Genomic DNA, 21,928 nt, shown 5'->3' on the forward strand with positions numbered 1-21,928 from the left:
GTATTTGTAATTAGTTACCTGAGATAAGGTGGTGTTATCGGTGTAGCGGAACTTCACCGGATTAACTTTTCGTGTCACAGTCATAGCTAATATTTTTTTTAATAGTTTATGCACCTTTGCCATGTTTTACAGCATTGTCGGCGTACAGGCGTATTTTAACTGATATATCGGAAGCAAAGTCGTTATTGTATGGACGATGTACAGCACGTCTCCTTGCAGTCTCGGCAGCCTAAGTATACCACGTGCGCGTACCGACGTAGCAACGTCCCTCTCCGCGCAGTTCAGTGGGCTGGCGCCCCACCAGGTGAAGCACCTGGCCCAGGGCAGCTCCTCCTGAAAGGCCTGCAGGAAGTAGTAGAAGCTGCAGCCGTCCTGGAACGCCTTGTACGCGGTCAGCACGAATGTCTGCAGGAGCATGGCCATGCCGACGCCTGGCACATGCAAAGGAAGGGATGCTCAATACGTAGCAACAGGTGGCGCATTCGATCAAGAACTGAACCAGTACTTTTTGTGCGTTAGCAAGGTATGTAAGTTTTCTTGTGTATTGTCTGTTAACCAATAGTCGGGGATTCCTCACGAAGCAAGACAGATGAAGGAATCGGCCGCCTGACTGCAGATGCCTCAAGGTGCTCCAACGGTAGCATTCTCACATAATTTGTCGATGTGGGCAACGATGGTATGGTACGGTACGGTACGGTACAGTATAATATGGCATGGTATGGTGCGGTACTGAACGGTACGGTACGGTAAGTGAGGCACGGCACGGCACGTGGGGATTAAAATGAAAATTCAAGTAACTTTTAGGGTTCACGGGATATAATACAACATTTACTGTATGTTTTCTACTACATCTTTAGCAGTCCTGACAAGTACTGCAGTCATATTACCTTAAGTTCATTCCTGCGCAACCCCATTTTAAGGTTTACCGTTTCCATGGTTTCAGTCCAGTTCACAAACACGGCGCACAGGTTAATGCCGACTCTCCACTTCCTGCACACAACTATCACGCTTGTCTTAGGTGGTCTGAGGCATATTATAAACACAGTACCAGTATATACTGAAATAATGTTTCTGACGTTATCCCTCATGCAGAAGAGATTCGTTCTTGGCCACAAAACGACTTTTGTGTTCGGTTTGCTGTTTTACCGTTATTCACTTTTGAAATAGTTCCACTCGATTGAAAAAAGTTTTGTTGCTCCGATGAGAAGGAACTCTGGGGCATGTGATACGATTATCAGCCTCAAAGTGTTCACACCAACCTCCAAAGTTACCCTTTTAAGTCTCAAAGATGCACATGGGCTATGACAGACGCCTTAGTAGAGGACTCCAGATAAATTTCAACCGCCTGGAATTCACGTGCACTGACATCGCACAGCGCACGCGCGCGGTGCAATGTCAGCGCGGCAGGACTATGACAAAGTCATGTCAGCAAACTGGACAGATAGAACTGACTTGCCGTTGCGCAGAAAACACATGGGATACACCAAAGAATCACACAAGCGCTTCTATTACTCACACAAAAATCAACGGTAAACTGCTGGTGCACGGACTCGTACCATAATCATATGATAACAAGCACTCTCTCACGATGATACACCAGTTGAGTTACTTGCTTCATCACAAGTTTATGATCAAAAAAAAGATCGTATATTGTGCTTAAAGCTTTGAATTCTAAAGGTTCTGTTGGCTTTGTTGATTAAGTATGGATTCTTGTTGCACAAAAATCAAAATCCGATATACAATTATTTCTTTTCCGCATTTCGTTTCGCTACTTAAGCACTAACTTAAGTTCTGCGTAAGTGGAGACTGGTATTAATACCGAACTAATGAGCAATAAATGCGTTCTCTCTTTTAACTGTTTGGGATACTTATATAGACCGAGAATAGATCAGAGACTGCAATAGAACTATGCCCGCAGCACTGCAAGGAATCCCCAGAAGTGAAGGCGTGGAGAGTGTGTTGTAGACGTTCAGTTCACGGCGCCATTAAATGCGTCCTTCAGGAACGTGTGCGGCGTTTGGAAGTGCGGGGCAAAGGAGAAGTTCGTTGACCTTGGTGATCTACGTCCATGCATCGCTGACAAAGAGATCTGACCACAACCGCTTTCTTTACTGAGATTAGAAATAACGCCGAAGCTGACAGACGTCAGGGCAGCCTTCTTCCTGAGTAGTGACAAAGCTGATGGGACTCAGACCTAAAACTGAGTTGAGGTTACTAGCAATGGGCACCGGCTGCCGCTTGGCTAAGCAGTCGAGGAACGCTTGGAGTGCAAGAGCAACGCCACCTTTTCCGATGGGAACGCAGGTCCACAACTCGAGGACTCCCCTTCCCCGGAACTGGCCAATGGTCATCTCGAAGGCGGCCATCGGGATCCCCAGAAGAATCAGCATCGCCGTGTATGCAAGCAGGAAGCAGGCTGCGTTGGGGGCCACCAATGAGCCGTTCTGCAGTGTACAACACTAGGCGGACAACGACAAAGAAAATACACCACATGTCTTGTCCCGTTTTAATGCGAAAGCCTGTCTTGGCTCATGCGTGGCGTGGACGGAATTTGTAAACGGACGTGGTACGCACGAACTGCGAGGTAATTTAAAATAATAAGGAAAGGAAATTCGGATTTAGGGGGAATCGAACCCGGACCGCCGGCTTGCGCGAGCGGGACGCGGCCACTCCGCCAAGCCACTTCGACATGTGAAGCTGCATAAAGGCGCGTCTAGTGAATGCACAGTCCTTAAAAACGTATTTTCGAGATACCTACTGAGGCCTACATGAGTAATTATAATCATATTAAATACAGATGTCGCACTTAAGCGAGAACCAAATTTCCTCCGTTTCCGGTACATTTCCTCCGTGCTTATCGTACAGTCGTAGCGCCATCATGCGGCACCCACTGAACTCCCTCCCCCCTCCTCACAATGTACTGCGCTGGCCCAGCAGATGGCGAAGGGGCGGACCGCACCAAGCTTTCGCATTTCCGCACGTAAGGACTCTTCAGTGCACCTTTACCATTTTTTGTCCGTCTCCGACACCCAACAGATATTCTCCAGTGTACTGTATGGCATGCTGTGGGGGGCTTAACGCCTCAAGTCGGCACACGGGCTATGAGAAAAGACATAGTGGAGAGCTCCGGATTTATGATTCTAACCTGCGGTTCTTTAGATGTGCCGCGCCAACTTATACCTATCCTACATCATTTACAGTGAATGATGTCACGTTGCGCCTTACTATGCTGCAGCTGAGCTGAAGCACCGTAACGCTTATGAGAGCAGCAGCAGTGGGTGCACTCACCTCCGCCGTGGCTGAGGACGAGGTAGGGGAATTCAGTGAGGCACTGGTAGCTGCAGCCGATGCAAATGCAGATGCACAGAAAGGCTCGGTTGTTCGAGTAGTACTCTTTGTCGGGGGGCAATTCTTCGAGCTCGGCCGACCCCGCGCCTTCCGAGCCGCTGGACATGGTTCAGCAGACCGCAGCTCCTCCCCGAGGTCTATGAAGGAGTCGTTGGAGCAGCCGCTGTGCCGCGAACGGCAGCACCAATTTACGACCCACTCTTAGAGGAGGAGAAATTTGACAGTTGTGAGAGGCCTGCTGCGGCGAAGCTTAAATGCAGGTGCATACTGGCGACCGCCACTTGTTCGAGGCCATTACATCTCCTTAGGTACACACTCAGCAGTTCCAGGAAGCAGTCGAGTGCTGTTCCGCATTTGTTCTGGAATGCAACAATCCCGTCGGCCTCAATCAAATCACGCTCTGCTTGTATAAACTCATCCTGCGGTACGCACATCTCCAGATGAATCTTCTTCGTATGTGGGATTTAACTTCGAAAAGCTGCACATGGCTAGGACAGACGCCGCAGTAGATGACTCGGAATTGATATCATATCGAGCACCTGGTTTCTTTAATGGGACGGAGCATTCAGCTTTATGGGCACATTTTGTTTTTTTGAGGGGGGGGGGGGGGTGCTACGGAAAGCTTATTGTCCAATGTTCCTGATTCCGTGACGATTTTGCTAGGGACGTTGCAGAACATTTTTAACAGAATTTTACAATCTGAGAACACGCCCGTTTTTCTGTAGTCCTATTCTGGAAACCATAAGAACTGAGCGCGATAGAGATTGCCCGCCGGCAGACGGTGGCGCACTGAAATCTAAATGGCCCGAGTCAGCAGGCAGCAATTATTTGTCCAACGCTGCAGCCATCACAAATTTGATGCTTACTATGAGAGCTATGAGTAGCAGGCCAGATATCGATCTTTCTGGCCGACCTCTTTGCGTACGTTTCATTAAATTTATCTATGAGCGCCTCTTTTCGCGTCTGCGCGGAACTCACAGTGGGCCAGTAGTGAGTCTGACAGGACGCGAAGGAAATCGCCTGTATGCGCGGTCGTTCAACCGCCCTCCTTGGCTTACCAGAGCGATCCGAGGAAAGGGCTTGCAGATGCCGGCAATGTCCGGGCTGTCTCAGTGCCTTGATGGGCACGAAGATACAGTTTACTGAAAACTCAGGCTCCTCTCACGTCCTGTTAAAGGTGCTGGAGACGATTCTCAGTCGCAGTGTCCGCACAGCTCGCAGGTCTTCACTTCTTCAACTAAGAACGTCTCCTCGTGGTGCCTGAGCTGCGTGCAAGTTCTTCCTTTTCCTCTTCATCAGTGCGCAGGTTGTTTTTTTTATTCGAGAAGTGTGCCATGAGGTATAATTTGAGATAAGGCGAATGGAATGCAGGAGATAGAAAGGTAAAAGTAGGAGTGAAGACCAGTTTCGCTGAGGTCGCCGGTGAAGTGACTGTTCATAGCCCACTTCACATAATCACATTTTGGGCAGTGCAGGTTGTTCTCAACCAAAGTTAATCAAGCAACAAGAAAGAGCATCAGATTAAAACTTCTGCAAATGAGGTCAAAAAAGTGCAGCGTGATAATGAAAATAACAAAATAGTTGCGGATTAACCCGACAAAACCTAGTAAGACGAGCTCTGTTAAGCATGGTTAGGCAAGGTTTAGCTTTGATTAAACTTTATTGCGTATCAATGGTTTGGCTTGAGACTTTATTAAAGTGAGGTCTGCTTAGTGATCCGTGACGCCAACCGCTTTTATATAGCGAACTGCGCGTCACGCGATTTCCGGCAGTCGCGAGAGCGCTGTCGGCTCCGCATACGAAGCTTTGGAGAGGCGCAGCAAGTCACGTGATTCCATAGTTGCGAGGCGAGCGAGCGCAGTCGGCTCAACGCACGCAGCTGCGGCGAGTCACGTGGAATGACGTCAGAGCCAAGCCTCCGGTCCTCCTGGTTTGAAGGTCAAATTTCACAGCCACATGATCTTCAGCTTTGTAGGAGTGGGGCTTTCGCTCCTCAAAGGCTGATCCGCTTTGGGACGTTAGCCCCCATAAACCAAACCAAAAAATCTAAAATTTGTTTGCCAAAAGAAAAGAGCGCATTAACTTCCTCCCTTCTCGGCGGAAACCTCAACTGCACCGTGAGAAAAATTGATTTTGAAGCAACGAAATAGCAGAGTAACTGTCTCGCTACTCGGTGGACACCTCAACTACGCCGTAAGAGAAGGGAAGATGGTGGGAGTAGGGAAGATATGATGATGATGATGATGGTGATGATGATGATAATGATTTTTTATGGCGCAAGGGCACCTATGGCCAAATAGGGCCACGGCACAAGGTTTTTTCGTTTGCTCAAGGTGGGGTCAAAGACCCATTTCCCAAGCATTTAACCCTGATTAAGCCAAGCACCAGACCAGGGGAAAGCTTGTACCCACTGTATCCTCGGTCGGTACCCGGCAGCACTGGGGAACCAACCCCGCACCTCCCGCATGCGAGGGGGATGCTCAACCACTACGCCATCGCTGCGGTACGGAAGAGATGAAGAAGGGGTCGAAAGAAGAGAGAAAGCGGCACCGCAATGGAAGGCTCCGGATAAATTTCTACCGCATGCGGTTCTTTAATATGCACTGACATTGCACCGCACAAGGGCGCCTAGCATTTCGGCTCCATCAAAACGCGGCCCTTCGCCTTTTTAAGGCGAAAGCCTTTAATGGCTCATACTCGCGACCACGACCCTCTCCGTCCGTCCGTCCGTCCGTCCTTCCGTTACGCTCTTCAGCGACTCTATAAGCAAAAAAAAACTTTTGCGCACGATGGGATTCCAACCGCCATCCTTCCGCTGCGCAGGCGAGCGTGCAAACGATTACGCTACTTCCTGCAAACGAATATGTAGTTCTCGTCTTGGACGCTGCAGACTGTTTGCGGATTGGCATCGAATCAGACGGGTGCCTCCCCCTACAGTGTCTCCAGCATTTAAGATTCACAAACAATTGTGTACTTAATCAACATCTTAACCACAGATCAGTGACATAAGTAGCAACACCGCGCTAAGGGCTTTCGCATCATCGCACTTTAGGTCAACAAAGTGCTCCCTGAATTTTTTTTATTATCTTATAAGATGAACGGCTAGTCACGTGGTTCAGCGCAACAATGGGCCTCTTCGCTTTTCCACGCTCGGGCAGCCCGCTGGCTGCCAGCAAGTTAGCCCCTGACAGGAAGTCGCGTCATGGTCACGTGAACTGGCAGCCACCGGAAACCGTAAGGAAAGTTTCGAGCAGCCGGCTCGCGCGTCCGCGTCGTCTGCTGCGTCGTCTGCCGACCCTACTAACGCCTGTGGCCTGCCCTTAATTAGGGACTATATCATGAACCCATGGTAGGAGTTTGAATGTGAGCTGTTTAAGTTTTTCATATAAGTTGTGAATATTGCAGCGGTTTGTTGTTGGTCCTGTTAACGCTGCTACGTTTCAAGCTGTGTGTGCTAACTATAGGCAAATTTAGCTGTGTGGTCCTGCAGGATGGCACATTTTATTGTAGGTTGCTTCTGTTTTTTTTTAATTGTTGGAGTATGCTAATGCGTGTCAGCTGCACAGACTGCTTAATGTAGCAAGGGATATTGGTACACAAAATTATGTCTATGTGTGATGTTCATAAAATTAATTTTCGCGCGCAAATCACACAAAGTAACCTTTCAGCTTTCTCTTCATACATGCCTGCATTCTGTCCCCTGAGCAGTAAATGACAAGAGGCAGTGTGTAAGCTAAACTGCTGGAAGGAGGGTGTGCGACAGATAAAGTTTATGCAGTTATGCTCTGCAAGTAAATGAGAATGTATATTAAATGAAACACCGAGATCTTATTACATATGGTTGTAGAATGTGTGGACAGATGAAGCATTAGGATTATTTAAAGTACACACATATTGAAATGTAATTGAGAATAAGAGACGAATTTACAAGTGTGCGTATACACACGCACATGCAGCCAATTAGCGGAAATATATGGAATTGACCAGAATTAAATGTTAGAAGCAATGAATTAATGAAAGTTATAAAAAATTCAATTGCTGAATAGACAGAATAAAAGGAAACATTAAAAACTATGCATTAGTTAGAAGGCTTGGAGAATGATGTGAGGAGGAGGTTCATCGCTTAAGTGCTGCAACCCCCCGCTTAAGTGCTGCACTCTCCTCTACTCAACAGCAATCTTTCTTCAATGGCCATCCACTGCTGTCTGTTATCTTCAGTCACCATAAGATGGCTGACAAAATGTTCAAATGTGCATTCTGTCCCCTGAACAGTAGTAAATGACATGTATGCAAGCTAAACTGCTGTGAGGATGATGTGTGCTAGAGAAATTTTAGACAAGTATGCTCTGGAAATTTTGTCGCCATCCAATTTATTATCAGCACACATAGAAACAAGTGACCAGAATGTACATTACCTGAAACACGCAGATCAATAGATGGTTGTAAAATTTATTAAAGTACACACACAATATGAAGTGCCAGCAAGGACAAGAGATGAATTTACATATATCTAATTGTATACACACGCACACACATACATAGCAACTTAGCGGAAATATACGGAACTGAACACAAACATATAAAAGCAATTATGATTGAAAATTACAAAAATAGGTGCTGACTGGACAAAAAACGAAACATTAGAACTGTGCATTATAGTAAGGAGGGCTTAATGAATGGATTGGAGAACGGATTGAGGAATGAATTAGGAAATCAGTTGCGGAACGAATTGGGGCACATATCGGAGAATAGAGTGAGACAAGTGCCTGCCGTTCAAGTGCTGCTGCCACCTGCTCAAGAGCTGCAGTCCTCCTCTCTTCAGCAGCAACCTTCCTCTCTTCAATGGCCAAGCGCTACCTGTGCCGTTTAGTCTGTTAGATTCGGCCACCTCAACATGGCTGACGGCACACTCGAACACTGCACGGGAGGTATCTGTCCTGACTCCTGGGCCTCTTCCTGGCTGGGCCTCGTTGCTGTTGCAGGGAACTTGGCAGCGGGGATGGGCTTGGGGGCTGCGAGTCTCCAGCAGTGGTGCTAGTGCTCGGTTGCGAGCTTTTGGGAATTGGGCTCGCTGTGACAGTTACCCTGATGTGGCCAGGCTGGGGGCTGGCTGCAGGTTCAGCCTGGCTGCTGGTGGCAAAATAAGGCGACATCATTATACATTCCTATCCCTAAAGAACAGAGACATTGTAGTGCATATGTGTAATCCCTACACAAAGGGCACTGTCATTCATTTAGTCATTTAATTTCGTACGTAATTCTGCTGATAGCAAAAGCCAGCTTAGAACATCTTTTAAACTATTTAGGAAGCAGGAACTGAAATGGCATCAAAGGCTTTTCAATTTAAGTTAGGCAAATAAGGTGTTTAACACTGCAGATTATTATGCCATTTTGTTGAAAAGGTCTACCCTATGGAATGAATCTGTCAAGTTTAATGTTGTTTCCTAAACAGTCATTAAAAAAAATAGACGCAACTTCATAGTGCTGACATCGCATTTACGTTTACAAAGAAGCTAGTGCACAGAATTTTTCAAGAAGTGCCAACTAAATTCAAAAGATTTAATGTCCTTCCAAATGTACCAAGATCCTCAAAATATGAGAGCATTTTATTGTCAGTAATTCTAGATTGGCGAGAGAGATGACACTATATCGCTCAAAACATGAAGCCTCAGATATGTGGTGTCATAATGTTCTTAGACTCCATGTGCCAAGTGGTCTACTGCACTGTGTGTGTACTGGGCCACTATTTCACATGTTGGCCACATTAATAAAGAAAAACCCCTCATTTGTAGACAAAGTCAAATTTTTCAATAAATATATGTGGCCTTCCATGTGCCCTTAAACCCACTGTTTACTGCCTGCCATATCATTCTGTGCGAGGTTCAGTGGCTTCCCTACGCACCCCCTTGTTTTTCTGAAGGCCCTTCCTTAATTGGTAGTGAATTATTTTTCATACCGGATGTAACTGCTTGGAATGTGGTTGTGAATGCGCCATATATTTGTGGCAGTTCAGTTACTTTATTAGTACGAAACACGCAGATATACTCATGTCTTGGTTTATATTTCTTGATTGGTTTATAGTTATTGAGTGAATAGTCGGAGTGTGCGAAGTGCCTCTGTTGTATGTGTTCAACCAACTGTGTGTAGCAGCCATAAATTTTGATACCTGGATGTGTCAGTGTCATGCATATCATCACGGCTGGCATCAAAGCTCCGATGAACACCTTCCACGTGTGCGTACAGTGTTCAGCATGGGAATGACTTCTTGGTGTGTGTGTTTAATTACTGACTTGATCTGTTATGTTCAGAACACAGGTGCGTGTTTTGCAGAGTTCTACACGTCTTCGATACGCGACTGGTTTTGAACAGCGATAGTTTTTTTCTTGTAAGGTTTATTAGTAGTCTAAGCTACTGCGCAGTTCCTGGACACAGTGCTTGTAGTCCTTGTTCCTTACTTTTGTCTCTTGATAAATATGACTTGTATCCTAGTCTAAAGCGAAGCAGTTGTTGGCACTCATTGTCATGAGTGTCGAAGTCATGAGCCTTCCTAGTCCTACGTGCCACATCAAGACACAATTAAAAACTGAAAAATGACTACCGCAGCTCCTCTACCTTCAACAACATCCACCTGATTTTATTCTTAGGGAAACACCTGGTGGTGTTTGATTTCAAATATGTTTTCCACGACATGCACTGTTTTTTCCAAAAGTAACCAAGAAACTGGGTTTGTTCTTTAGGCATGTAATGGAGAACATGGCAACCCTTAAACCCTAAATCTGTGAGGAGAACCATTACTCACTATTCGAGGCCATTTCGTGTGTGATGGTGCATAAGGGCTCCGCTATATGGCTGAGAGGCAAACCTCATATACTAGTTATTTCGGAAAAGGCTGTGCATGCATACAGTTGCTACTGCATGCAAATTCCCTGTCGCACTTGTATGCAGAAAAAAAATTTACTCACTCTTGGATGCTCCGGACCAGTCCTGGCCCCAGCAGGTATGGTGGGTTGATGCTGCAAGTTTTGTCAAAAATTTCAGCGAGCTCCCAGAGAAAAAAAAATGTAGGATCTATTTGACACATATATATGACATGACTTAATATGTGTACAGCTCTTTGCAAACACACTATTTCATGCATGGAGCTTGACATATCTATTCAGTGAGACAAGACATTTGTACAGCCTACAACCACGGCATGCATAATGCCCGATAGTTGCCCAGCAGCAAAGCTGTTGACATGAGCACAAAGTCCGGGTTCATGTCTCTCATCGGCTGTATGCAGTTTACAAAAATACAGTCAATTTAACCGCCCAAATTTTGCTGTGTAGTCTATAACGCCCTCACATTACAACAGGAATTACATCATTTAGACAAAAAATGTCCAAAATTGCTACAGCTATTCTGTCACACATTATACCTAGACCCAATAGTAACAAAAATGCCTTAACATTCTTCACAGGTTTCCAGATTGACTAAACTGCTTCAGGGGCAAAAGTCACGTATACATAATCAGGAAAACAAAACAAAGTCGCATGTTCTCTGGTCAGCCCCTGATTGGCTGTTATAGTGTCGCACCGTTTTGTATTTTTTTTCTCATGACCCCGCCACTTGTTTTCAATTTGCGAATGGGTCAAATGGCATCCGAATTTTCATTTCACCAAACCTGCCAAATTTTCCCAGAGTTGCCTTTTAGTTTTTGGGCGTTTCGAAGGGTCTGATTTGACATTTTTATATTCTTCAATCAGGAACGGAACTTTGGCCCGAGGTCACAACTCCTCGGGCTAGGTACTATACGTGATCAAACTGTACTATGCCTGATCAAACTATATATATATATATATATATATATATATATATATATATATATATATATATATATATATATATATATATATATATATAAAAGCTGTACACATACGTAGTAGCTGTTGTGACATAAAGGCGCTGGTTTCCGTGGACAATGGGTGCACCGGTGTCGTCTACTACCTCAAAAATTTCTGTCTCCACACATTGCAAGAGGACTCTCAGCCGCGCGGCCATCCTGTATCTCCTCCGAAAAGAACGCATGAAGCGTGGGAAGGGAGCTGACAAATAAATAAGGGACTAAAACAATAAGATAGAAAAGATAGCATGCAGAACGAGCGATTCCTGCTAGACATACGTAAACCGCCAAAGAAACGGAATAAGATACCACCCGTAAGCTTGCACCAACGCTGGCGCACGCATGCATGTCCGCACCAAAGAGATTCCTCACGGGTGCCGCGCAGAGCTGGATGCCGAAGCGCGGTCCGAGACAGAACGATATCACCCAACCTCTTCAAGAGACGAACCAAAGATACGTTGATACCAGAAGAGAACTATGGATAGATCGTAGACGCCGCAAACTAAGAATCATAGATAACACTTAAGCCAGCAGCAGAAAGCGCTACACCGCATGCATGCCTACATCAGAGGGATGCGCCGACACGCGCATATACATGTGCTGCAATAAAACACGACCCGAAACCAACTCCGTGAGTTCACGAGAGATAACGAATGCATCGTATATGGGACGCCCGGTGTCCACGGTGCATCCGTTATCTCTCGTGAACCGCGTCTCACGCGTATACCGCGCCAATGCCGATACGGTCGAGCCCAAACCCGGAGATGCGAACAGAACAGAAGATATACAACACAGCTAGCTGATACCAGAGGCGAGATACACGCCGCGCCCAAAAGAAAAGATATAAGCATGCTAACGAGTTTGAGTATGCACTGACACAAGTTGCGAGGCCTATAACCATGAGAGATAACGGCGCGCTCGTTTGAGACGCCACCCCGCAGAACTGCCGAAATTTGCGATATGATATCCGTCCGAAAGGCAAATCGGGAGCGACCGCTGAACCTCCAAGACACGAAGCAAATATATATACGGCTCATACAAGAATAGAGATAACGTAGTCGCCGCAAGTAGAGATTATATACCAGCTGCAAGCCAACAACAATAACGCCCTCATGCATGCATAACGTATACGTCAGAGAGATATGTCGATGTGCGCGTAGTGCAATAAAACACGATCCGAAACCAGCCCATCTGCGCGAGCAATCAAGAGAGGTAACGACGCTTCGCACGAGACGCCGCGCTTAGGTGCCGAAACAAGAACCGCTAGTTGAAACGAGTAAACAAGATGCGGCTTGGAGATTCTAAATAAGATACGCATAACCATCGTAAACAAGAATTTGCACCCCCGATTCGGAACACCACGCGACGTGAATATGTTAGGAAAACAGCGCAGAGATACGAACGCGAACGCCGTTTCTGCGTGCTATAGCTGTTAACCACCTAAGCTGTATAGCGAATGCGCTTCCCTCCGGCTTTTAACGGGGAGTGTCCGCATTGAGGATGCGCGTTCTCAAGACGTGTACCTACATGTATGGTGTGTGCTTGCCCCTCTAACCCTGCTTACCCCCGGTCGGCTGCTCTACGTTAGAGAGCCAAAGAGCCCTCGTCACTGGGGCCCGATCTGCCGCGGAAGCCACAGGGGTCTCGAACTAGGGACCTCTCCTAGAATTTGTAAGGGGCTGGCCCTTAAGGCCAGTCCCTATTCGCTCCTATAAAATGCCTTGAATAAATGTTTTCCACCACCGCACCATACCTGCATTTTATCGTCTGCCAGCCGCCACAGCGGAGAGCCGTGGAGCAAGCAGACTATGCTGCCAGCAGAAAATCGTCCTGGCGAGTCTGGCTGCTCGCTGGCAGACCGACAGCATGCAACCAGGGAAAAACAAACGCGTTCTGGGCAGCCACCGGAAGTGCGCGGAGCCGCCCGAGAAAATCTAGCTCCTGGCTCCGCGCTCTGGCAGCCCGCAGGCAGCCCGCGGGCTGCCAGAGGCGGATAATCGAAGAGGCCCAATTTGTTCAACGCAGTTGCGAAAGCGAGCGAACGCCGCCCGCTCCGCGCGCCGCAGCTGCGCCGAGGCGCGGCGAGTCACGTGGTATGACGTCACAACCACACCCCAACTTCGCCACTTGGAGTCCATTCTTCGGAGCGACATGGCCTTACTATGGTGTTGTTGCGGGCTGGTTGGTATAACATTGCTGAAAACGGAACAGCGCAAACGCAGGACGGCTGAGTGGTTACGGCGCTCGGCTGCCGGCCCGAAAGACTTGGGTTCGATCCCGGCCGCGGCGGTAGAATTTCGATGGAGGCGAAATTCTAGAGGCCCGTGTACTGTGCGATGTCAGTGCGCGTTAAAGAACCCCAGGCGGTCGAAATTTCCAGAGCCCTTCACTACGGCGTTCCTCATAACCTGAGTCGCTTTGGGACGTTAAACCCGCATAAACCAAACCAAAACCAAACAGGACGAAGAGAGGAACGTAGAACACAGGCGCTGACTCACAACTAATGTCTATTCGAAAGGTGCACACACATATAAGTAGTCTCGTGGCAAGCTGTCAGCTGAGTCAACGTCAGGGGCGGTGTAAAGGGCCCGATAAAAGCGATAAAATCTTAAAAGCTATAAAAGTTTTAACAAGGAACGATGCCTGTGGAAGGGTGGCATGAGACAAAGCAAACAACAAGATGCAGGTGAAGGATGGATGATGGGCATGCGGTCAGGTAAAAAAAGGGGAACGTGGCTAACACTTTGTGTAAAATAGTTAAGAACTTGAAAAACGAGATAAAATCACTTGCCTAGATAGGCAGTCTCCTTAGACATCTGGTTGATGGATAGACTGCTGACATACGTGTCGCCCCGGTTTTGAATTAAGTAAGCTTCGTGTATATCTCTCACGTGTGCGCTTTTCGTGGTATCTTTTCTGGCTGGCACGCAAGAGCATTTCTTGCAGTGAATGGGCAAGGTGCTGCCTGTGCCGGTCTTGAGTGAAGTCGAGTGTTCCATCAGACGCTCATTGATACATCTTCCTGTTTGTTCAATGTAAGACGCACCACACGATATCGGTATCTCGTACACAGCGGAGGTTACACATTGTTTTAAAAATGGCTTCCTGTGCTTAATCTTGCACGCGCTTTTCGGCAAATCTTGGTTAACTCGTCTGCATAGGCCTCCTAGATTGTTCGGCGCCGAAAAAACCATGCGTACTCCGAGCTTCTCGGCTATTTTCTTGAGTCTGTGGCTTGCTTCGTGTACGTAGGGAATTACCGCTGTTCTTTACCGATCCGGGCTGCTGTTGGCGCGATGAGAATGGCGAACCTCTCGAAGTAGTTTTTCTGCCAAACTAGCAAGGAGCGGGAGTGGGAACCCCGCGTCTGCCAACCGTCCGACTTGCGCCTGGAAACCGGTCGGGATGCCGTGAAAGCAAGATCTTTGCAGTGCGTTCCTTAGCGCTGATGTGGCAATGCTGCGCTTCACTAATTTCGACTGTGCTGACGAAAAGCACAGGAGGCTCTTCATTGAGCGTGGCGCATGTGTGCACCTTTCGAATAGACATCAATTGTAAGTCAGCGCCCGTGTTGTACGTTCCTCTTTTCGTCCTGTGTTTGCGCTGTTCCCTTTTCAGCGACATCACCTTGAGGTTTTGCATGGGAGGAGTAGAGCTTCAGCTCTAATAACACGCAAGCAAAGCATTCTCACGTTCTTGCTTTTGAGCCGTCCTCGTTCGTGCTGCTTTTCTCCGACGATGTTAAGAGCTCGCTCAAGAAAGTAAGCATTTGAACAACAGAGGCTTCGCCTTCCCATCACATTAACCCCACAACCTCTACTGTACCCGTCCCGCACACAGCCTGCGCGGGATCAAGTTGTTGTTGTTTGCCTCACAACAATATCATATGAATACTGGCTGCCAATGACTTTTACCACGTCTTCTTCTTCTTGTGAGCAAACGTTCTAAAACACGTCTCTCAGGAAGGCACGCGCACAATGCCGGAACGCTTATCAAATTACGTCAAACGGGGTAGATTCCTCTGCTAGAATGAGAATTCACTTCTTTTTCTTTTCCTTCTTTTTTCTTTTTTGTAGAAATTTTAGTCTAAGAGACAAAATTATCCAAATACTCCGCTCCTTGTCCATAAGTACGTTTATTTCCGCAATGCACCCTGGCCAATCACCTGCCGTGGGTATGTGCCATTGAGCCTGAGGACATCATCATCATCACGTGTTCCGCCGGTGGAAGTGCGACACCATTTGGCCACCTTGGTAGCTGCACGAGCACTGCTCACGATCTTCTCGAGCTCGCCATCTGAGACGCCTATAGCCTTTGCGTTGACCTTGCCACCAGGACCTCCTTCAGTCGTCCCCCAGCAATTAGCGTCAGCCCACAAACCAGCCCACAGCCCTGCCGATCGCAGTCACCAATCAGTCGGCGCTATGGAAGCAGGAGCCATTCTCATGGACGACGTCATGCTGCGCTTCAAGCTCCACAACCTCGTGTACCTGTCCTCGGCACTTCGCTTCCTCGGACTCGTGCTCAGCTTCGTGACGCCGGCGCTGCTCTGGGGCACAGCTGCAAGGGCCGACACATCGTGCATGGTACGCCTGTTCCTCAAGGGGTCTTGCACAGCCAGAACGGAGAGAGCTGCAGCGTGTAATTAGTGAGCAACGTGGTGTCGCGAACTTTAAGAAAAATGGGGTTCAAACTAAGATTTCAGTGCGCTCTATACGGCCCTCAGAAATAATAATTGTTTTTTTGGGGGGAAAGGAAATGGCGCAGTATCTGTCTCATATATCGTTGGACACCTGAACCGCGCCGTAAGGGAAGGGATAAAGGAGGGAGTGAAAGAAGAAAGGAAGAGAGAGGTGCTGTAGTGGAGGGCTCCGGAATAATTTCGACCACCTGGGGATCTTTAACGTGCACTGATATCGCACAGCACACGGGCGCCTTACCGTTTTTCCTCCATAAAAACGCAGCCGCCGCGGTCGGGTTCGAACCCGGGAAGCCGAAACTAATTCGAAGCTTCCCACTTCGTCAGCTAGCTCGAAACCAGTTCAGGATGTCGATAACGGTAGTACGGCAAAACGCATTGCCGAATGAGGTGCTGTACGTGGTGCATCGGGTTCGCGGAATCTTTGTCCAGTTGGGCAGGGCAAAGTTCGACTTGTGATTGGGCTCCTTACTAGGGTTGTAGACGCAACAGACCGGCGCGCGAGAGTCTGCAGGAAAGCATTTTTGTTCTCTGATCTGGACGGCAGGACATTTATGATGGGAGGAGACCTAAGTGGGAATGCGCTAGGTTTCGAGAGCGACTCGGGCCCTCCATTTCAGGGCGCTCTAGACAACCGAAAAAAACACTCAACTTTTCGCAGTTTTAACTGAGCAGTTAATAAGTCGCAGCGACAGCAAACAATACAAAAACCCTCCGCTCATAAGTGCACCTTCTTCAAGACACACCTGCGTACCTGGGCCACGTAAGCGGAGATGGCTAATAATAGCGACAACATGTCGTTTATGGCTAGGGCCGACACGGTCAGAATTCTATTTGGTGAGCAGGCGAACGCGATATAGTTGTTCCTTATGACATACCATGACGACGCCGAGACCGTTAACCAAGGGAAAGTGCCTAATGAAGTCATTTCTGTGAAATTACGCAGCTTTTAGCCTTGCCCCGCCCCCTTCTACAATGCATGAAGAACTCATAAAGCAGCAGCTGTATCAACTTCAGCACGCATGAAAGAATGCGACCTACTTTGGTTGGTAACCCCAGCTGCTGCTTTATGAGTTCTTCATGCAATGTAGAAGGGGCGGGGCAAGGCTAAAAGCTGCGTAATTTCACAGAAATGACTTCATGAGGCACTTTCCCTTGGTTAATGGTCTAGGCGTCGTCATGGGATGTCATAAGGAACAACTATATCGCGTTCGCCTGCTCACCAAATAGAATTCTGACCGTGTCGGCCCTAGCCATAAACGACATGTTGTCGCTATTATTAGCCATCTCCAGTCACGTGGTCCAGCTCCGCAGGTGTGTCTTTTTTTTTCTCTTCGAAGGAAGTCCTAGTTTTGCTTGCCCCCCCCCCTCTCTCTCTCTTTTTCTCTGAAAGAAAAATAACCGCAGTTAGTTGCAAGCATTGCAGAGACAACCCTACAAACCTGTACATAGTTCAAGAATGAATATCTAGGAAAAATTAAAAAAAACCTTGTAAATGGTGCTAGGCTTCCGCGAGGTATTATGACGTCACAGAGCAGATGGTCACTATCCAGAAGTAAATCTGTTGGTACGGGTTATTAAGTGATCACGCGATATTATTAAAGAACAGGTAATTTGGCTACTGAAGAAAGCGGCCCCACGAACGACGGCAAACGTACCTTAATCTTCTATCGCACAAACACCCCGGGGTAAGAGTGCGACCCACGGAGACTTGCCGTTGTGCAGGTCTACGACCTGTTGCCGTCGTTGGACCCGTTCGTGGGCGTGGCGCCACAGCGACGCGTATGGAGCCTGGCGCTGGTGCTGGACCTGAACCCGAGCCTGGTGCTCGCCTTCCTGCACTGGCACTACCTGAGCCGGCGCGCGGTGCTGGTGGCGCACCAGGAGCGTGCCCTCTTCACTCTCGTCACGCACGCCGGCCTCGCGCTGCACGTGGCCGAGACGCTCTCGCTAAGCCTCGTCTCGGGCCTGCGCGGCAACCAGGAGTACCCGGCGTACGAGAGGATCTACACCCACTTCGTGGTCAGCTCGCTCATGTTCATGCTCTGCGCATGCGTGGCTCTCCGCATGTGCCAGCACGAACAGGGACACAGGGTGAGTATCATGCCGCCAGTCCTTGTGAGAGTGGTTCGTATGTGGCAGCTTCCTCGAGTCCATCCCATATCCAACAGTTAATTGTGGGAAAAAAATAATTTTCAACGGGAAAGAGTTTATGAACGGATTTTTTTCATAAATTGTAAGATTTTTCTATAATAATAATTGATATAGTCCAAATCTCTCTTCGGCAGGCTTTCATTTTTTTTTGCTATTAACGTTTTTTCTATCCACAAAAACGCTCCCCGTTGATTTTCTATCGGAGTCTTAACTGTTCGATGAGAGCGAGGGAAAGATATTCCCAAGATTTTGCTACGCATCGAAAAAATGAACCATTACCTTCAATATTTGCATAACAGTAACTTATAATACTCTAATATTCATAATTTTTGTCCAATTGCGTTGGACATGCTCTTAAAGACCAGTTATGGGTTCACGTTTTCCCAGAGGCTACGGTCTGATCCTCATTTGCAACGCGCCATGGCCACTAGTTGTTTCCTGATATGTACAGGTTAAGTGGCCTTTCAGGAGGAGCTACCTTTTTGGTCGTTATGAGCGCTATTTGATTACAGCCTGTTTCGTGGCAGAGTGGGCTAACTGTAAGCCCAACGCGTATGCTCGAATGACGCTTGGTGCAGGCCCGCCGGTCGCTGCGCATCAAGGCAAGCATCCTGGCCGTGGCAGCATCGGTGGGAGCAGCCTTGCTCGTCTACGTCCACCAACACCACGCGGTTTGCGTCGACAGAGGTGAGAGTTGCCACAGCTTTCTTTAATCATCGCCAAATGTGAGAGCCAACCCGCAGATGCAAAACGTAATGAGCACTGTCACAGTTGGTCTGAACGCTGGTTGTGCGTTTTCACCCTCCTCCTTTCAAACTTCAAAGAAACTGAAATAGCCTGCGGTCCGCCAGCTGGTTATGCGTTGTGTTCCTTGGTTTTATGATAATCAAATGAGCATGCAAGTGTAACCTCAGTGCCAGACAGGCAACTACTCTCGGCTTCCAACGTCTCCGTTTAACGAGCTAGGGAAACATTCCTTGAAAAACCCACTTTTGCTTAGTAGTAAGCGGAACTGAACAGTGAAAAACTAATGCATGCTTATAGCCACCAAGTACCTCGTTTAATAATAATAATAATAATAATTGGTTTTGGGGGAAAGGAAATGGCGCAGTATCTGTCTCATATATCGTTGGACACCTGAACCGCGCCGTAAGGGAAGGGATGAAGGAGGGAGTGAAAGAAAGGAAGAAAGAGGTGCCGTAGTGGAGACCTCCCAAGTACCTCGTTTCTCAAATCTGCGTCGAACAATTTTCCTGTGTGCTGTGCGATGTCAGTGCACGTTAAAGATCCCCGGGTGGTCGCAATTATTCCGGAGCCCTCCACTACGGCACCTCTTTCTTCCCTTCTTTTTTCACACCCTCCTTTATCCCTTTTCTTACGGCGTGGTTCAGGTGTCCAATGATATATGAGACAGATACTGCGCCATTTCCTTTGCCCAAAAGCCAGTTATTATTATTATGGGACATAACTCTCATATCTTCTAAATAGAAAGTCGCTTACATTAATGAATACTGGCGGTACTGACTCGGACTCGTAGGATCCGATCCGAGAAAGATTTAGGTATACCGCCTCGTATTTCCTCTATAGAATTCACCAGCGCGTATACCTTATATATGTCCCGTTGGTGCGCACGCCCCCAGAGCACAGCTGGTTCCCGGTGTGCCAGTGGATTTACGCCTGCTGCCACGTGCTCTTCCACTTGACCTTCGTCTTGGACATCCCCAACCGGGAGGTCATCGTGGGCACCGCACGGCGGAGGCCACTGAGCAGAGACAGCCGTTACGGCTGAAGGAAGACGCTGCCGCCGTGTCGGCTTCAGTTTGTTCGTGGACGTTGACAATAAAGTATTCTAACACTTGGAGGTCCCTTGTATGGCGTCAAATTCATCGAACCACCACCCTGACTGGGATGGTAAGACAACAGGGTACCAGCTAAAAGTGACGGCATATTACTGCGATAGCTGTTAGACGCCCGCCCCTGGCATCCTAGCCACCGTAACCGGTGAGTGCGTTGTTGTCACGGTCACGCGACATGACATTATGTCACGTGACCTTATGTCGCGGTCCACCTCGGTAGCTATCGCTGAAAATCGCGTTAAGCAAAAGTAATCGTCCTGTTAGTTTTATTTTATCCTGAAGCAAATGGTCCCGAAGACACATGTATTGTTTAAATACGGCTGCAGTTTATTTCGCCTCGTTGCGATTGACATTACTTTGCAAGTTTTGTTCTGTTTTGTGACTAATTCAAAATGCTGAGCGAACTGACCTTTTTTTGCGAGGCACAAAACTGACTTGTTAGTACAGACAGTGTTCGCGTCAGGAAACCCGTATACACTAACCGCCTGTCGCTTAACGCTTGTTTTATTAAGTCTTAGTGCAACGGTAAACAAACACGACCTAAAATTGAAGAAAAAATGATGGCCTAGCTCTGTTATTTCCAGGATGTACGTAGCGAAAGCGAGGCGACATCTGGTTCGGAAGAGTTAATACATATATGAAACCCGTGCATCCACTGGATGCGCCTTTATTCATGATTAAACCTTGAGCCGTCCTGGCGGAGTGGTGCGTCTCCGCCTCAAACGACAAAGGCGCTGGTTAGATTCCCGGCCTTGACACCGGGTTTTTTTTTTTTTTAATTCGGTGAGTGTGCGGGGGTTTAGTAGCTCCCGCCACCGACCACGTGGTTTGTCACGTGGTGCGGTGCGACCACGGTGGGAATGCGAGCACGGTGGGAATGCGAGTTCGTGGCCAATGTAGTTTTCGCTACAAAAACTGGCAGTGGCTTAGCTCGGCTCTGCCAGGATATACGTAGCGAAAGCTAAGGCATAGCTTTGTTAGCCTTGATTAATGAAAATGAAAATTGGTTTTTCGGGAAAGGAAATAGCGCAGCATCTGTCACATATCGGTGGATACCTGAACCGCGCCGTAAGGAAGGGAGAAAGGAGGGAGTGAAAGAATAAAGGAAGAGAGAGGTGCCGTAGTGGAGGGCTCCAGAATAATTTCGACCACATGGAGATCTTTAACGTGCACTGGCATCGCACAGCACACGGGCGCCTTTGCGTTTCGCCTCCATCGAAACGCTGTCTTGTTTAATCTTGATTGCAAGTCCATGTTAGTGTGGTTGTCCGGCTAGTTGGCCAACGGCGCGGCGCGCGGCTTCTCCTCTGACGTCACGCCAGATGGCGAGGAGGTGGCGCCGTGGCTGGTCACGTGCTTCGTCACGCGTTTGGTGACGTGACCAGTCACGTGGTTGGTCACATGGTGTGGTGCGACCACGGCGGGACTGCGAACACCGCGAAGCTGCGAGTTCGTGACTAATGTAATAAATAATTGGTTTGGGGGGAAAGGAAATGGCGCAGTATCTGTCTCATATATCGTTGGGCACCTGAACCGCGCCGTAAAGGAAGGGATAAAGGAGGGAGTGAAAGAAGAAAGGAAGAAGAGGTGCCGTAGTGAAGGGCTCCGGAATAATTTCGACCACATGGGGATCTTTACCGTGCACTGACATCGCACAGCACACGGGCGCCTTAGCGTTTTTCCACCATAAAAACGCAGCCGCCGCGGTCGGGTTCGAACCCGGGAACTCCGGATCAGTAGTCGAGCGCCCTAACCACTGAGCCACTGCGGAGGGGCAGGCCAATGTAGCCAAAAATTGAAAAATTCGTTTTGAGGAAAGGAAATGGCGCCATAATTTTATCACATCTCGGTAGACATCAGGGGCCGAATTACGCAACTGTCAATTAGGAAAGTTGACAAAAACTTGTCAAACAGTTGTCAATTAGCCTCGCTCCTATTGGTCGGTCGTGGTCGGTGGCCATTTTGCTTTTTTGCGTCATTGATGGCTGC

The 21,928-nt window shown here is 48.0% G+C and overlaps 2 protein-coding genes across 2 annotated transcripts in view; one reads left to right on the forward strand and one right to left on the reverse strand.

Moving 5' to 3' along the window:
* Window positions 1-19,764, reverse strand: part of LOC144106893 (sodium- and chloride-dependent glycine transporter 2-like) — a 45,430-nt gene extending 25,666 nt beyond the window's left edge. Inside the window, exons 1-4 of the mRNA XM_077639840.1 lie at window positions 19,690-19,764; window positions 3,289-3,511; window positions 2,285-2,416; window positions 253-431 (exon numbers count right to left, since the gene is read on the reverse strand). Of these exons, the coding sequence (XP_077495966.1) occupies window positions 253-431; window positions 2,285-2,416; window positions 3,289-3,454 (477 nt within the window). The 5' untranslated portion in view covers window positions 3,455-3,511; window positions 19,690-19,764. The remainder of the gene's footprint in view (window positions 1-252; window positions 432-2,284; window positions 2,417-3,288; window positions 3,512-19,689) is intronic.
* On the forward strand, window positions 14,831-20,066 carry LOC144106895 (post-GPI attachment to proteins factor 2-like). Its single transcript, XM_077639844.1, has 4 exons — window positions 14,831-15,816; window positions 17,655-18,023; window positions 18,662-18,770; window positions 19,724-20,066. The coding sequence occupies exons 1-4, from the start codon at window positions 15,655-15,657 to the stop codon at window positions 19,870-19,872; spliced, it is 789 nt and encodes a 262-aa protein (XP_077495970.1). The 5' UTR covers window positions 14,831-15,654; the 3' UTR covers window positions 19,873-20,066.
* The last annotated feature ends 1,862 nt before the right edge of the window (window positions 20,067-21,928 follow it).

This window comes from Amblyomma americanum, chromosome 10 (genome assembly GCF_052857255.1).
Source record: "Amblyomma americanum isolate KBUSLIRL-KWMA chromosome 10, ASM5285725v1, whole genome shotgun sequence".
NCBI lineage: Eukaryota > Metazoa > Arthropoda > Arachnida > Ixodida > Ixodidae > Amblyomma > Amblyomma americanum.

What these genes read in the sequence shown, in the direction of transcription:
- LOC144106895 (XM_077639844.1), top strand. Translation starts at nt 15,655, where the DNA reads ATGGAAGCAGGAGCCATTCTCATGGACGACGTCATGCTGCGCTTCAAG. An exon ending in AGCACGAACAGGGACACAGG is followed by an intron (nt 18,024 to 18,661) that starts GTGAGTATCATG and finishes CGCTTGGTGCAG; the next exon opens with GCCCGCCGGTCGCTGCGCAT. An exon ending in CGCGGTTTGCGTCGACAGAG is followed by an intron (nt 18,771 to 19,723) that starts GTGAGAGTTGCC and finishes GCACGCCCCCAG; the next exon opens with AGCACAGCTGGTTCCCGGTG.